Source organism: Cyprinodon tularosa, unplaced genomic scaffold (genome assembly GCF_016077235.1).
Source record: "Cyprinodon tularosa strain WSP-4 unplaced genomic scaffold, ASM1607723v1 ctg101, whole genome shotgun sequence".
NCBI lineage: Eukaryota > Metazoa > Chordata > Actinopteri > Cyprinodontiformes > Cyprinodontidae > Cyprinodon > Cyprinodon tularosa.
Window position 1 is genome coordinate 1,120,570 of NW_024037794.1, and position 15,022 is coordinate 1,135,591.

The 15,022-nt window shown below is 35.5% G+C and overlaps 1 protein-coding gene across 4 annotated transcripts in view; it reads left to right on the top strand.

Moving 5' to 3' along the window:
* The window catches only part of LOC119778422 (disks large homolog 4), a 114,829-nt gene that overhangs the window by 42,448 nt on the left and 57,359 nt on the right, over positions 1-15,022 (top strand). For 2 of the 4 annotated variants that reach the window (XM_038277643.1, XM_038277651.1), the window contains exon 1: positions 2,970-3,338. The exons of the other annotated variants lie outside the window; for them this stretch is intronic. In XM_038277643.1, the coding sequence (XP_038133571.1) occupies positions 3,237-3,338 (102 nt within the window). In that variant the 5' untranslated portion in view covers positions 2,970-3,236. Of the gene's footprint in view, positions 1-2,969; positions 3,339-15,022 lie in introns of those variants that run through there. 4 annotated transcript variants of the gene reach the window in all.

Consider the following 15,022-nt stretch of genomic DNA (forward strand, 5'->3'; position numbering starts at 1 on the left):
TCTACTGAAGAGGAAAATCCACTTACCGGAAATTATATCAATAAGTTTATAGTAAAGATGTTTGTTCACACCCATGCTGCTTGTGTGCTTAGGGTGATTTATCTTACAAGGTATAAAAATGAGGAAAAAATTGAAAGGATATGTAGCGGTCCAATTGTAAAGTTGATGTATTCACAGTATTTAAATCAAAGAGATCAAATGATTCAGTTAAAAATCAATCCTTTAACTGTGTTTGGAGGCTTTTACTTGGCCTGTGTGTGGACGTGGTAATGTTGCTAATGACTGAAGCACATTGCAGCTCTCCTAGGGTACCCCCCAATAACATTAAAATAACCATCAGCTGGACACCGATGTATAGAGATTGGGTTTTGTATTCGATTAAAAGGTGACATCACCCCGGGAGCCTTGAGCCTTGCACCGCAGTCGGTTCTGAGATGAATGCACAATATTTAAATCCAGCCTACCTGGTTCTCTCACTCCACCCTGTGGACTCAGCAGGGCATCACAAAGACACGCAGGGGACATTGAAAGCTGGACGTAATACATAGAACTTTAAAGGATAACATGTTGATTATGCTTTTGGAAGGTGTTCAGTGTTATTATCCTTTTAAGTTATTATGCTGATTTATTGGTGATGAGTCTGCTAGAGAAAGGAAAGGGAAAATTAACCCAAGAAATTTAAAAATCTGTTGTTAAGCCTGTCCAAATGTCAAGATGTTGTGGAACATGCCTCAAATAAATTACTCTTAAGTGTATAAGACACTTTTTAGTGACCTGTTTTTCAACATTTACACATCTTCCCTGAAAATATTTTGTAATTACAAAATCAATTAAAGAATAAGAAACCATTTATTGTTAATGCATCTCTCTCTCTCTCTCTTTCTCTCTCCTTCTCTCTCTCTCTCTCTCTCTAAATATATATATATATATATATATATATATATATATATATATATATATATATATATATATATATATATATATATATAGAATAGAATATTTCCTAATGTGCTGGTTGTATACAATTTCAAGAAAAACAAATAAGAAATAGACAAATAATATTTTTGCAGCTTTTATCTGAAAAAGGCTACAGTTTTTAATACAAATTGTGACCAGCTTTAAGGAGACCAGCAAGCAACGGCCTGCCATGGTTTGTTTTCGACGGCAACATTAGACTTGGCTACTTCTTTTAGAATCTATTGGCCTTTTAAATGTAGGTTTGTTTGTACATTACTGCTAAACTCCGAAAAGCGGAGTTTAGCAGTACTGTGGTGGGCGTAGAGTAGCGGTACCCCTAATTATCATTTTCTTGGGGTTGCAGAGAATCTGTTCTAAATTTTGCTACTTGTTTTCTGTGAAAAAGACAAAAGTTACTGAAATGTTTCATCTATTAAAAGTACCAATGATAATTGTTTAATCAACTGAAACATTGATGAATTGAGTTGATGTTTGATGTCTTTTCGAGAAAACCTATAAAGATCTCCTTCATTTTTTTTTAAGTTAACCTTAACCATATGTACAAGACAGAACATGAATGCAAATCAACAAAATCCCACCAATTGAGAATCAAAATATATTTGTCAGGGGAATTTAGCTTCTTTAAAACAGACACTTTGCATAGTATTAAATATTCTTAGCAGATTTTACATATCAATTTTGGATGTTTGGAACATGTTGGCTGAGAGAGTGTGATATCTTTTTAGTATGCACTAGCTGTATAAGCCCTGTGGGTGAAACAATGGCCTTCTACAACACAACTGCAGATTCAGCAAAAACTGTTAACACTGCTAGCACTAGTTATATTGATTTTTTTTTTTTTTTGCAATAAATGTTTTACCTAGTGGGATTTTGAACACTTTACTCTAACTCTAACCTTGTTTAGTAGATGCACTTTGATAAGTGGTCTACCTTCTCTGCACCACTATTATAACAATGAATAAAAAAAAGTACACCCTGTGCAGAGATAAAAAGTATTTCCCCCCTGACAGGTTTCCTTTTGTTTTAAGTTTCAATCAAACTTACATGTTTCAGATCATTAAACAAACTCTCAAGGCATTTAAGGTTCTTTTGTGTGTTGTTTCACGATGGTGGAATGACTTACCAAGCACTCTCTTGAAGACCCAGCTTTCCAGAGAGCATCTTATACACATATTCTTTCATATTCCTGCAACAGGATCTCTTTTTCCTCTCCTTTCTACTAAACTTTTCTACTCTGTCACTTTTGACAGGTAAACTAGCTCGTTCTTAGCTCTGATATTAACTAAATCCTCATTTGTAAGTTACTTTGGATAAAATAACCTGCCAAATGCATTCATATAATACAACTTTGATTGTGTGACTTTGACTTTGATTTAACTTAATAAATGTATCTATTATTTAAAATGTACTTTTTCAAATAGCTTAGGTCTGTTAGGGGGATATTAAAATTAGTTTATTGTATAAAACATTTTTTGTCCACAGCATGTGTAACCACTCATTTATTAAAGTAATCAGGCCTTTGAAAATTAAGAAAATCCATGTTGACTTTAATTGTAAATATGTAAAAATCCCGCCTTTTTAAAGAAGCAGCATAATGGAAAATTATCTCACGTACAAATTATGATAGACACAACAATAATGTCAGTAACTGACGTGAAGGAATAATAGTTTGCATCCACTGCCTCAGAAATTTCAGCACCTTGGACAGCTCCCGGTGCTTCATTCTATGATTAACCAACAGGGGGCGCAGCGATCACGTTGTTACATGCTGTGAGCAAATAACACATAAATGTTTCCCAACTCTTACTGGTTTTACCAAAATAACGTAATGTGTATTTTATCCGATATCGCGTGTTAGATGTGTAATCTTTAAGGTTCCCCCTGATTGAAGTGGAAGTGATTCTTCAGTGTTGGGATTCCGTGCGACTCGCTACTCCGAATCCCGCTGCGCTTTGTGTACAAACTTTACGGGTAATCAAGCAGAGAGCGGGGTAAAAGAGAGAAGGAGACTAACTGTGAAAGATCCTCCCGCTGCTCCAAACCTTTCGGCATCATGTATGGACTTAGGCTTTCATCATCACGTCAGAAATTAGTGCGTTTTTAAAGTTAGATGCGGACGCAGATATTGGACACTAAAGGCTTTGCGGTCGCGGTGGGGCAGGCGGCGTCCATCCCCACGTTGCTCTACCTCCCCTGGAATCCGGCTGCTGTGATCTTGCGGTGGTTGTGCGTGAGAGAGTCTGCGAGGCTCCGGACTGATGTCTCTGCCTGTCAGGAATTTAAAGTGTCTCTCACCGGTCATGTGCCAGTGTAAGGTCATCTGCAGCAACCGGACCCTCTCTCTGATGTTCGGGTGTAAGGTGAGCCAATGTGTACATCTTTATTTTCTAGAAAGGGAGGCCTCCAGAGGAGGGGAAACACCGCTTGGTCGTTGTCCGTGGTGCTAAATAACCAATTCCTTATTGCTTTATTACAGTATTTGCATTTTTCTCACACGTTTCTGGTCTTATATTATCAAACGATCGAGCGATTTTCCTCGTAAATGATCGTTTCCGTTTACATATGGCAAGCTGCATACTCTGAAGGCAGAGCTATTTATCCTGAAAGATTTATCCTAATATTTGTAAAATAATAACCTCTACTTATGAAATGTAGAAGAGACATCGTTTATTTTCAGATATCCGCTCACAGCAGGGCTAAAAATAAAACCTTTAGGTTCACATTTCTTCTTTGTAGCCCAGCAGAGCAAATTGCATGATAAGATTTTGACCTTGGGAGATGCACTTTTATGCTTAGGGCCACTTAGATATCATTCATCATCAGGGAAACTATACACTGACACAGAGGCATAATCCCATCTGCAAACCAGGGAACATGAACTGTGCCCCTGCTGCTCTCCTCCATCCCTGTTGTGCTCCTAATCAGAACTGAGCAGTGCTTGCCTGCTGCTTATCAGAGAAAACAGCCTTTCTTGTTAAGCTGTGTGTTTGTGATGCTGCAGTTTTGGGTTTGTCATAAAGATTTTACTTTCATTTATTTGGTGTTTGTCCATCACCGTTCAGTTTTGGCTCCCTCCAGGTTAAAGTTATTGGAACCAGAGTTTCCCACCATATGTCCGTTTGTCTGTTGGCTCCACTCTTTTAAAATCTAACCTTAATCCTGTTATTCAATTTCTAAGATTGTGTCTGTGTTAAATACAGTTGTCAACATATTTAGTGGGATCTGCAGAATTTTTTTGTTTTTTTTCTGAAAAAAAAAAAACTGGGAAACAAAATCCAAGCTTTTATTTTAGTACTAAGAAAAAAATGTTAGAGGACTACAGAATTTGAAGTTAAGGTCACCAGGTATTTATAAAAAAAACAACATTGGAATCTATCAACATTCTAACGTTTTTTTCAAGAGGAAACAAGAAATAAAAATCTTTCCATCCATCAAAAAAGCTACATGAAGATGCTTCAAATTCAACTGAAACTGTTTCATTAACTTAGACTTAGACAGATTTATTTGTCATTCTTTTTACACAAGTGTAAAACAAAAATAAATTTCATTTAGAACAGCTCTCTGGACAATTTCCTTTTTTTTTTTTTTAAGTGCAGCCTTACAAAATAGTAATATATATATATATATATATATATATATATATATATATATATATATATATATATATATATATATATATATATATATATATATATATATATATATATATATATATATATATATATATATATAAACAATGATATAAAGATATTACTGTAATTTGTTTGTTTTTTTAAACACTGAGCTTTTCAGCTACACACCATCCAAGTGGACTGGATGTGAAACAAGGGCTGAACACATGGAACAGAAACTTAGGCTAGTGTTGAATGTTGTGTAGCGGATTTGTAATGGGCCAGTTTTCTCCTCTGAAGGCTCTTAACTATATTGGATAGCATGACATTACATTATTAGCTTTTTATTAGACTTTTAAACATACTACATTAAATCAATTCTGAGATTGTAATTATTGTGCTTTATGAAATATGATTTTGTTTTAAGTCTGCATTTTAATATATCTAGTTGCCAGTTAATCTATTCACCTGTTTGTTAAATATATTCAGTTCAATAGAGGAGGATGAAAAAAATCTGAAATTTGATAATGAAAAAGAACGGTGATGGCAGTTAACCAATGCAGCTTTTCAGCTGCAGACACTTTACTATCTCTCTTGTTTTTCTTTACTGATATTGCAGATCTGGGGAGCACTTAGCAATGTAAAAAGTCACTTCAATTGATATGCTCCTCTACAAAGACATCTCTGAATGTGAAGCTGATTGTTTTCAGGTTCTCAACTGAATTAAAATCAGAAATTGGAGACGAAAGTAAAAAATCTTAGAAAGTAGTCCGAATTTTGAAAAAATTTCCGTTGGACTATAGCAGAGAATTTACGGCCACTAAAAAAGAAAACATCTCCATCCTTGAAAGAAGAGGATTTTGCTGTGCTCAGCATGGAGTATTAAAAGCGTAGATATTCCCCTCCTTCCTTGTAAAAATCCTATTCCAGCTCCCATGTCTATGTTTCCTTCTTTTTTTTTTTACTTGGATTTAGGCTGCAACAATTCAGCCAGAGGAATCATACCGCACAAATAATCTTAAGAGACTTTAGAGGGAGATATTTTATTTCCGATGGATCAATTAAGTAAGTGGTCCTCCTAAATGTCAATCATCCAGGTGATATGTTTACAAAAGGCGGTCCTACCTGCTCGTCCCGTTAGCTATCTATTTCTGAGCATGCGCACTTTCAGGCATATATCTGTGATGAGCTAAAGTTTCAGACAGTCATTGTAGCTCACCTTTCTCACCGGGGTTCTTTGAAAATGGCAGAGGATCATAAGAGAAAAAGTGTCTACGAAGTGTACGAGAAGAAAAGAAAGGCCTCAGAAGAGGCACATATATCCTGGAGTGCTTTGCGCGGAGAGCTCTTCTAGCAAAGCATTATGGGATTTGCTGTCACAGCCATAGGCTGTCGCTACCCAACACCATAGACTAAAAACAAAGATGGCACAGCGTGGTGGAGTTACATAACAAACGGGGAGCAAAGAGTAGTGATCATCTGTCCGAACAGTCAGTTAACTGAGTTTACTATAAAGTCCACTATATACATGTAGTTCCCGCTCTATATAAGAATAGCAACTTTTAAGCTGACTGTGGAGGAGAAATGGGTTTGTGCAAGCTCTCGCACATGTTCATTAGGCGTTCCCTCTCGGGAGCAGGTACAGGGTTGTGCATGTGCATTTTCTTTAAAGTGGAGAGGGCGGGTCTTTTTAAAAAAATCACAAAAATCCTCCACAATACCTTTAATTGAGTTAGGGGTCCAAATGTATTTTAGTCTGTTTATTCCATAGAGAAGTTACTTAACCTCTGAGGTTTTAAAACACTGCCAATATTTTATCTTCCTGATTAATCTCTTACAAAAAAAGATTAAAAATTACAAAAATAACAAATCTTTGTTGAGTTATTCAGTTATACAAAAAACAGAGCAGCTAAAATATGTTTTTCTATCAGTAGCAAATAAATCTATAAGAATGTGATATTAATGGACTCTGTTTCAAATATGCTGCATAATGGAGGATCATTAAAAAAACTTTTTTTTAATTCAAGAAGATCATAATCAGCGGACACCAATTAAGCAGATGTTGTAAGACTATAATCATTTGCCGATTTATCTGAATAAATAAACAATCAAATTCAATAAAAAAATAACCAAATCAAAGAAAGTAATTCAATCTGAATTCTATAAGAAAGGAAATAATGAAAATGTGTATTCTTACTTACAGACTCTGTCCAATGTATCTCCTGTGACAGAATAATAAAGAGTGAATAACTATTCACTTCCTTAATGAAATTTAAAAAAATCAATGTCATTACACAGACAAAAATACTTAAAAATAATTAAAATTCTATTTTTCTTTGGAAATTATCTAGAAAATTATCTATGTAATTGTTAGCTTACTGAAACTTCTTTTTCACAATGGTAGTTGTGTGTGTGTGCGTGTGTGTGTGTGTGTGTGTGTGTGTGGGGGGGGGGGGGTTATACTAATGTGTCTCCCTTTCACAACATTTTAAAAAGATTTCTTTACTTAATTAAGAGATAAACGAGTGATTCTTTCAAGGCCATTGTTTGTGTGCAGGTTCAGTAACCCTCTCAGCTCTTGTTTACTCTGTCGCAGTCTCCTGGGAAGTTGTTATAGGTGGTATTTCATTTGGATCTTGGAGGTGTACAGTATTCTTCTTCAATGTGTTGGACCGCTCCTCTATGTGCTGCAGCCATCTACTGTATATTATATGTTTTATGCTCTGGCTTTATTATCCTCCGGGGGACTGTATTTGCCAAAGTTTTGCTTTAGGAGAACTTTTATTTCCCAAGGTGACTGTCCAAGGAAAAGGATTTGCATAACCTTTGTTCTTAAACCAAATCTGGCACAAATTCAGGTTCTACAATTTAATTAAAGTTTGGCTTTTTTGTAAGCATTCCTCAGTGCTTTAATGTTCCTTTTTACGCTTACTGCTCATCAGTTGCCACACAACATTTAATCAGAAACAGCTGGCCATGCTGGAGGTTGTCCTCAGGACATGATTCAGTGGAGCACTCACAGCGAAGGGCCTTGGGAGATGGAGCAATAGGCAGAGGATCAAGTTTGGTTGGGATTGTTCATGTGATGAATGATTTACAAGTCAAGGATCAAGGCGCCTTTATCTCACTATCTAGATCGATGATTACCTCATTGGGTAAATTGATTTAGTGATATCATAGCCCACATGAAAGCCATCCGCTGTCACTCATTTCCGGGCAGCAAATCAGACAATAGAGATTAATGATGCAAACACATATTATGAAAGCAAGGATTGCTTTGCTACACAGTTTTTTTCTGGTCTCCATAACACGAAACATATTTTACCCAGAACTGTTAGATTCATTTGCATAAACATGCAGTATAGATTTTTAATCAACTCTATTTTATTTGCCTCACATCTGACTGTTACTTTAAAGAAACTATGTAAAGCAGGCAATATTAACTGGTGATCCACTGACACAGAAACATTTAAGCTTACATCTGCTTCCTCACCTAATTTTTTGTTTGCCTTTACATTGAACATATCTTAGTGCATCTGTTTTGTGCCTGGAAGTTAGAAAGGAGTTATCTTCAATAAAGATCCAGTTTAATATGGCTGCTACACATTTTAGCATGAAGGTTGCAACTAGACTGAATGTTTGGATCGCTAAACCCAGAGGCGCATAAAAAGCTTCACAGCATCTTCCATTTGTGCTTGAATAATGGAAAGAAAAGAGAGAGAGAGAGAGAGAGAGAGAGAGAGAGAGAACAAAAAAAAAAACAGATTTAGCCTGATCACTGAACATAGAAATATTTAATTTTCACAAGTTTTTCCAACTTGCAACCAGGAAAGATTTAGCAGCTAGTTATAGATGGATGGGCGGAGAGATAGATACAACTTTCCAATTCCTTATGCATCACAATTGGCAGTAGACAGTTTTCCACAAATGATAAAGAGAAACTGCATAATTCTGCAGTAGAAGGTTCAACATTGCACAGTAAGATGATTTGTAAATATTCATCGACTGCAGTTTAAAAGCACTTTAACATTTTCTTTTTTTCCAGCTATTTTGTATTCAGATGTCATTAAAAAAAGGAGAGACCAAAGTTTTCTCAAGCTGAGTGGCACATTGTGTAGCACTGGGATTTAATTTCCCCACCTTTTTCTGAAGCTGCAGTGTTCTACTTTGTTTTTCTAAGAAATCGCTATTGGGTTGTATCACCAGTTCAGTGAAAGTGAAGGAAAGTCCAGCATCCCTCTTACTAAACAGTTTTTTACGAAAGGAGTTGATCAGTTCTGAATGTCCTCTGTGAGATTGTCTTCTTGCTTTGCTTCAGTTTCAGGTACTCTTTAGTATAGTGGAGAGTATCCCAACCTGTCATGCATGTGACCAGGAATTGATTCCCTCACAGGGGGGTTGAATTTTTTATCATGTTTTGTAGAGCACCATCATAACTTGGATAGTCAATATGACACAATATATAAGCAACTGTTGATTGTATGTTTTAAATTAAAGCGATTGTATCATTTTATACATCTTTTCTGCTTGAATATTTTTACTAAACAATGAATTTAGCCAAAAAAAATCTAAATTTTCTTAAGATTAAGCATCATAGCTATATTTTTCAATTTGTTTTATAGAACCCTTGAAATGATGTCATCAGCGAATGCAGTACGCAGCCTTCAAACCGCTCCTTAATCAATACGGTTTAGGAGAACGTTTCTTACCTACTTTTACAACCATTGATTAAAAGTAATTTTCCATACTTTACTCATTGCTTGCCAGGAAAATGCGGCTATGTGTTCCTAGTAAATAATTACCACCAGCAGGAGGCCACTCAAAGTTGTTTTGATTCAATTAAAACTGTGACACAGTTTTCTGAAAATTGAAACATGGGTCCTTTAAATTGTACACAACATGAGGGGTTTGCACCAATTTATCTCCATAATTGATGGGGGAAAAAAGAAGAACTTTATTAGAATTAATATAAAACACCTATTTTAAATCTGCAGTTAAAGAATGCCAAATTGAAATGGTTTGATTCCAAAGTTCCAAAAGCTCACCATAAATGTCTTTTAGATTTTATAACATTTTATTTAAAATTCAGTTAACAAAACATGTGACTATTGTTTTAAATTTATTTAATAAAATAATTTGAATTTTTACAATGACTTTGTCCTTGTAAAACCAATTTATTCAGAAGTTATGAGAATTACATTTAGTTCTCATTATTTAAACCTCACATTTATATATCTTTATGACACTATAATTTATAAATGCCTCTATGCTGCCGTTATGTGACGTGCCTTTAAGCAAAAATACTGGTGGTTCACTGCTTTAGTAATCAGTTAAGCAATGACAGCATTCCGTGATGAATGGACATGAGTGCTAAACTAACTGAATTCAATGTGTTGTCTTGTCAGAAACAGGATACTGTTTCCTGATACACCTCTGTAAGCATTTGGTACACAGACATACATCAGCAAACTGTAAAATGTAATCAATTCAGAGCTTTAATAAAGTCCGAACAAAGTCACTCTTCCTTGATAATCAGGTATAAGATGTCTTTAAACAGCATAATCCATAAATTAAGACTAAAAATAAGAAAACAGCAGCGATAGTCGAGCAGTAAGACCGGAATCAAAATGAGCCATCTGTGTATTGCTCTGGTTTTCGTATTTCACTTAGACTACGTCATCTGAAGGGAGAATTATTATCCCCCTGTTTATTGCCTGGCAATAAAATAACAAGATAACATTTACCCACTTAGTATAACCTCATCCCCCCTGAGCATAAAAGGCTCATTTTAAAAACAAACCTCATGATAATTTCCTCCTTTTACTGCATGCTAATTTCCTTAAATCTCGTCAGATGTGGTGAAATGACGTCGACCGGCTTGATTGTGTTTGTGAACAACTGGTGGGGATCAACACTAACCATCCCTCACTGTGAGTGCAACAAACGTCCAAATGCATGCACTCAGCATAAAACATTATGTGCACATGCTTCAGCAGACAGAGGGGGAGGGGATGAATTCACAGTTATGGAGCTTTGCCTGAGGTCACACCTGAACTGCAAGTCCTTTCATTTATTCAGGTTGATGCTGAGAACCATTCTATGGCTTAATGAAGCAAAACTCGTAGTTAAGATCAGGTCATTCTAGTTGAAAGCTACAGTCACATAACAGAGCCCACTTACCTTGACAAATATTCAGTTTACCCTGTCAAAGGTTGTGTTGTAAATGCTCCTCTTATTGCTTTCCTGCAAACCAACAATCACTTTAAAGGACTCAGATAAAAGCCCTGATGTTACAGCTTTCTTTTACACACATCACATCATTCAGTTGATTTTTTTTTCCCTAATAGCAAGTTCCAGTAAATTATATCTATGACTCTAATTTGATTCTTTAATTTGAGGATGATTTATCTATTACAGTTTCTTATCAGTGATGAGAGTATGAAATCACTGATGTAAAAGGGAGAAAAAAGACCCAATATAGTATATAATTCGTAGCAGCATTTATATGCTTCATTTAATTATCTGACATTTTTATGTGAGTTTTAGAATATTTGGTTTTGTTTTTCTTACATTTAGATAATTTCTGTTAATATTGTTAAACAGCATCCTCTCATACAGAGATGTGAAAAATATGCAACCTTTGTCCATCCATCCAGCCTTTTTAGAGACTGCAGGAGCTGTCCCAGGTCCTCGGAGAGAAGATGGTAGTGGCAAACGTATCTAGTACAGGATCTAAAGATGTACCTAATAAAACTAGGAATCATCTGTCTGGCTGAAGGGAAAATACTCAACAAGTCCTAAACAGCTGTGAAGATCCCCAGGGTTGCCCTTCTAAGCAAGTTTGTCCTGAAAGTAGAACAAGAGATGCTGAAAAAAATCTAAGAAGAAAACCATCCTAGAAAGACCTAAAACAGACTTGTTTTATGGTTTATCTAAAACTATGTAGCTTTAGGAACAGAAACCATTTGAATAAGTTTACGTTTTATAGTAAGAGTGCAGGGAGACATAAATCCATCCAAATCATCATATTATAAATATTTTTTCATGCAAAGATATCTTATACAAATTTCAACCTTTATCTGGAAAAGCTCCTGCCCCTAAACACAATAACTGCTTATGCCTCCTTTGATGGGAGAGTTACTGGACCTTCAAAATCCAGATAAATGCAATTCCACTTTTTCCTTATAATGTAAAAGATACTTAGAAGAACTGCTTATAGAAGCTTTTGTTTTGCTCTGCAAAGAGATGAATGACTCTACCCAATAAATCAGTTATTTTTGTTATATATATATAATCTAGAGCGCCTCCATGGGGGGAATAAAGGAGCTTGATTACTGTAGTTCCCTTTTCTATATAGGTTGTCTGGATTCACACACTAACAACCTGATGCCTGGTGCTGTTTTAGGCTCTCTTCCCCATGGTAAATGTTTAGTCTGTTGTTATTTTTGAAGTGTGCACAGCTAAAGAATATGAAGACTTTTTAAAGGGCTCTGCTGAGACGCCTCGGAGAAAAGCCTAAAGGTAACATTTGGTCTGCATCTTCTGATGGTTACATATACATGAACTAAACAGTTTTACTGGTGGGTGTTGGCTGGCAGCAGCAATTGTGATACTGTACATGAGATGAAAGCTGTGTTTGCTGAGGTTTAGCACTTGCATAGACACTTCTGAGTGAAAATAAACTGAGAAGACTGTATTTTTGATGGATTTTGGTGAGAAAATTAAGTTCACATGATCATGCAACAAAAAGCGTTCTTTGAAAGTGTCATTGGACGATCTGGGAATGGTTTAATCGTTCTCCTCATGTTTTACCTTTAAAGATGCAAAACCATGATCTAAATTTATACATGTAAGAATGGGATGGTGTGGAACTTTGTTAACTGACATTCAGGTGGTGTTCTGGCCTACATATTTTATGTGAAGGGAGATTAATTTCTACTGCTCAGGTGATAGACGACCTATTTCTAAATCCTGAGCTGCTGGTGAAACAGGGGAGTGCAGGAAATGTGCAATAAATGATCTTATATATCAAATATGTTTTGTCCTTTTTCAACAACATAACTATAAAATATCTTCTTCAAAGAATTTTAATTTTCTGGTAACTTTATAATCAAAGAAATATAAAAATATTACTATTTAATGCTTGGATTCTTGGGCAGTGCCACCCTCATTCATTTAATAGAATCTATTGTATTGGGATGTATATGATGGACTAAACCTGCAAAGAAGCAAGTCATTGCATCTTCATCAATGAAATAAAAAGACAGTATAATAATAATATATATTTTTTAAATTAATGATCCTTTTAATACATAAAGTACCTTATAAACTAAAACAGCATCATGGAATAAATTAATTTATAAAAATATGTCACCTTCAATAAAATGCATAAATATTTCTTGAAATAAATAAACATTGAATAAATGATAATATAATAATGAATTGAATAAATCCTAAAGTAAATAAATTGGTAGATTTAAAAATATATTTTGAGACATTTATGCATTGGATGTAGGGCTGGACAATAATATTAGCATCAATGTATATCTAAATGTTTTTGTGTTTAAAGCGGTAATTGCTTTTCCAATATAATTCCATACACATTAAAGTCAGTAAAAAATTATTTTTACTGGCTTGCTTTTGGGGTTTTAAGTGCTTTGTTGATTAAAACAAATATTTCTAAAACATTATACCAAAGGAGTGTTATAAACATACTAAATAACTGTGATTAGTTAGTTCAGGTATCTGTTGTGGGCGTTCTTGGCAGTCTTTTTGAGCCTTCTATTGTGTTTACTTATCATATTGACCAAAAGTAAGAAATATATTCTAGTATAGGTTTTGTCTTTTTGTTTAGCCATTATTTGATGGAATATTTATTGAAAATTAATTAAGAACATTGTATATTTATGTAATTATATTATATAAATTTTGAGTGAAATAACCCCTTATAACCAGTGCTGATTTAAAATCCCTGAAGATTGAAATAGCTAATTTTCTAACTTCTGCAAAACTGAACCGAACGCCTGAACAAAATAAAAAAAATATATATATATATATATCTGCTTTTATTTTGTCAACTTCAACAGAGGTAAGAAGAGCTGCAGCTCTGCTAAAAACAGATCTACAGCTCATGTTTTAGCATCTATTCTGATAAACTCCCACGAACCACACACACTGACCTACCCACCTACAAAGTAAAAAGTAGACTGGCGCTATGGTTCCTCCTCTTTACACACTAAACTAATAAATGGCCTCTCAGTCAATGTTTTACCAGAAATCTTATACCACCTTAACAATGTTTTATATCTCATGCTATTATTTACTCCTGTCTGCTTTCCATAGATGCAGATCTGAGCTCTAACCTCCAGTTTACTACATGCCTCTCCAGAAGGGCACTTCTAGCCTGTTCCATGAATTGAAAGTCACATCCCCCACCAGCAGGACAGAAGGCAGCATGGCAGCATGAATGTTGGTCATGCAGGAAAGGAGAAGCAGTGGACACCAACAAGCTGTGGGCTACTATGACCACTGATTCATGAAATTTGATATCACTCAATTCTGTTAGTGTTCTGGTTTCATGGTATTTGTTGCAAATTATTTACAAACCACATCTAATAGTGCAAATCATGATTAATTCTTAGTAGAACTACTATTAAGTAATTATTATTTTACAAAGAGTTTGGAATATTTATAGCAGGAATGGGTTTGGCTGCACAGAATACATAAAAAAAAACAATAACTTCCTGTTTTTTACTCTGCAATTCAAAAGCAACATTCAACAATTAATAATTTTCCTTTTTTTATTCCATGCTGATATTTTATTTTTCAACCACCTACTGATGGCGCTGATGGTCTCACTTTTTCATCTTACCCATCCCTCGTTTGATTCTCCTCTATCTTTATCTGTTTCTCTCCATCAATTTCCTGCTACCGGGCGTAATGTGATAGAGGACCGACTCTGCCAGCCCCAACTGTGGCACTGCAATCTCTGCTCTGGTTGCTAGGCAGCCTAGTCTGAGACGGGGCTCTTTGATGCACCTCCTTCTCCCTGTTTGTTTTTCCCCAAAAAGGAAGAAAGAAAAAAAGTGAGATGGAGAAGAGCTGTGAATAACCAACAAGAAAAAAATATGAAACTCAGAGAATTTATTTTTTTAGAGAATGCTGCTTTTCCATCTGCAGTGCAGCACAGAAGTGTATTGTGATCCTGGGGGCTTTGGAGGCTGCGCCTGTAGATTTGTTGAAAACACAGGCTTCAAGGCTCTGAACAGTGTGACAGATCTCCACTGTGACTGCTCTGCCCACCTTCTCAGTGTTTGTGATGGAAATCGCAGTGTGCAGACTTTGTGTCATCGCGCCCAGAATGAAGCCTACCATGTGTGGCTGAAACAGTGGGCTGCTGGCAGGTTGCCCAGGTGTGGGATATTGGTAGGGGA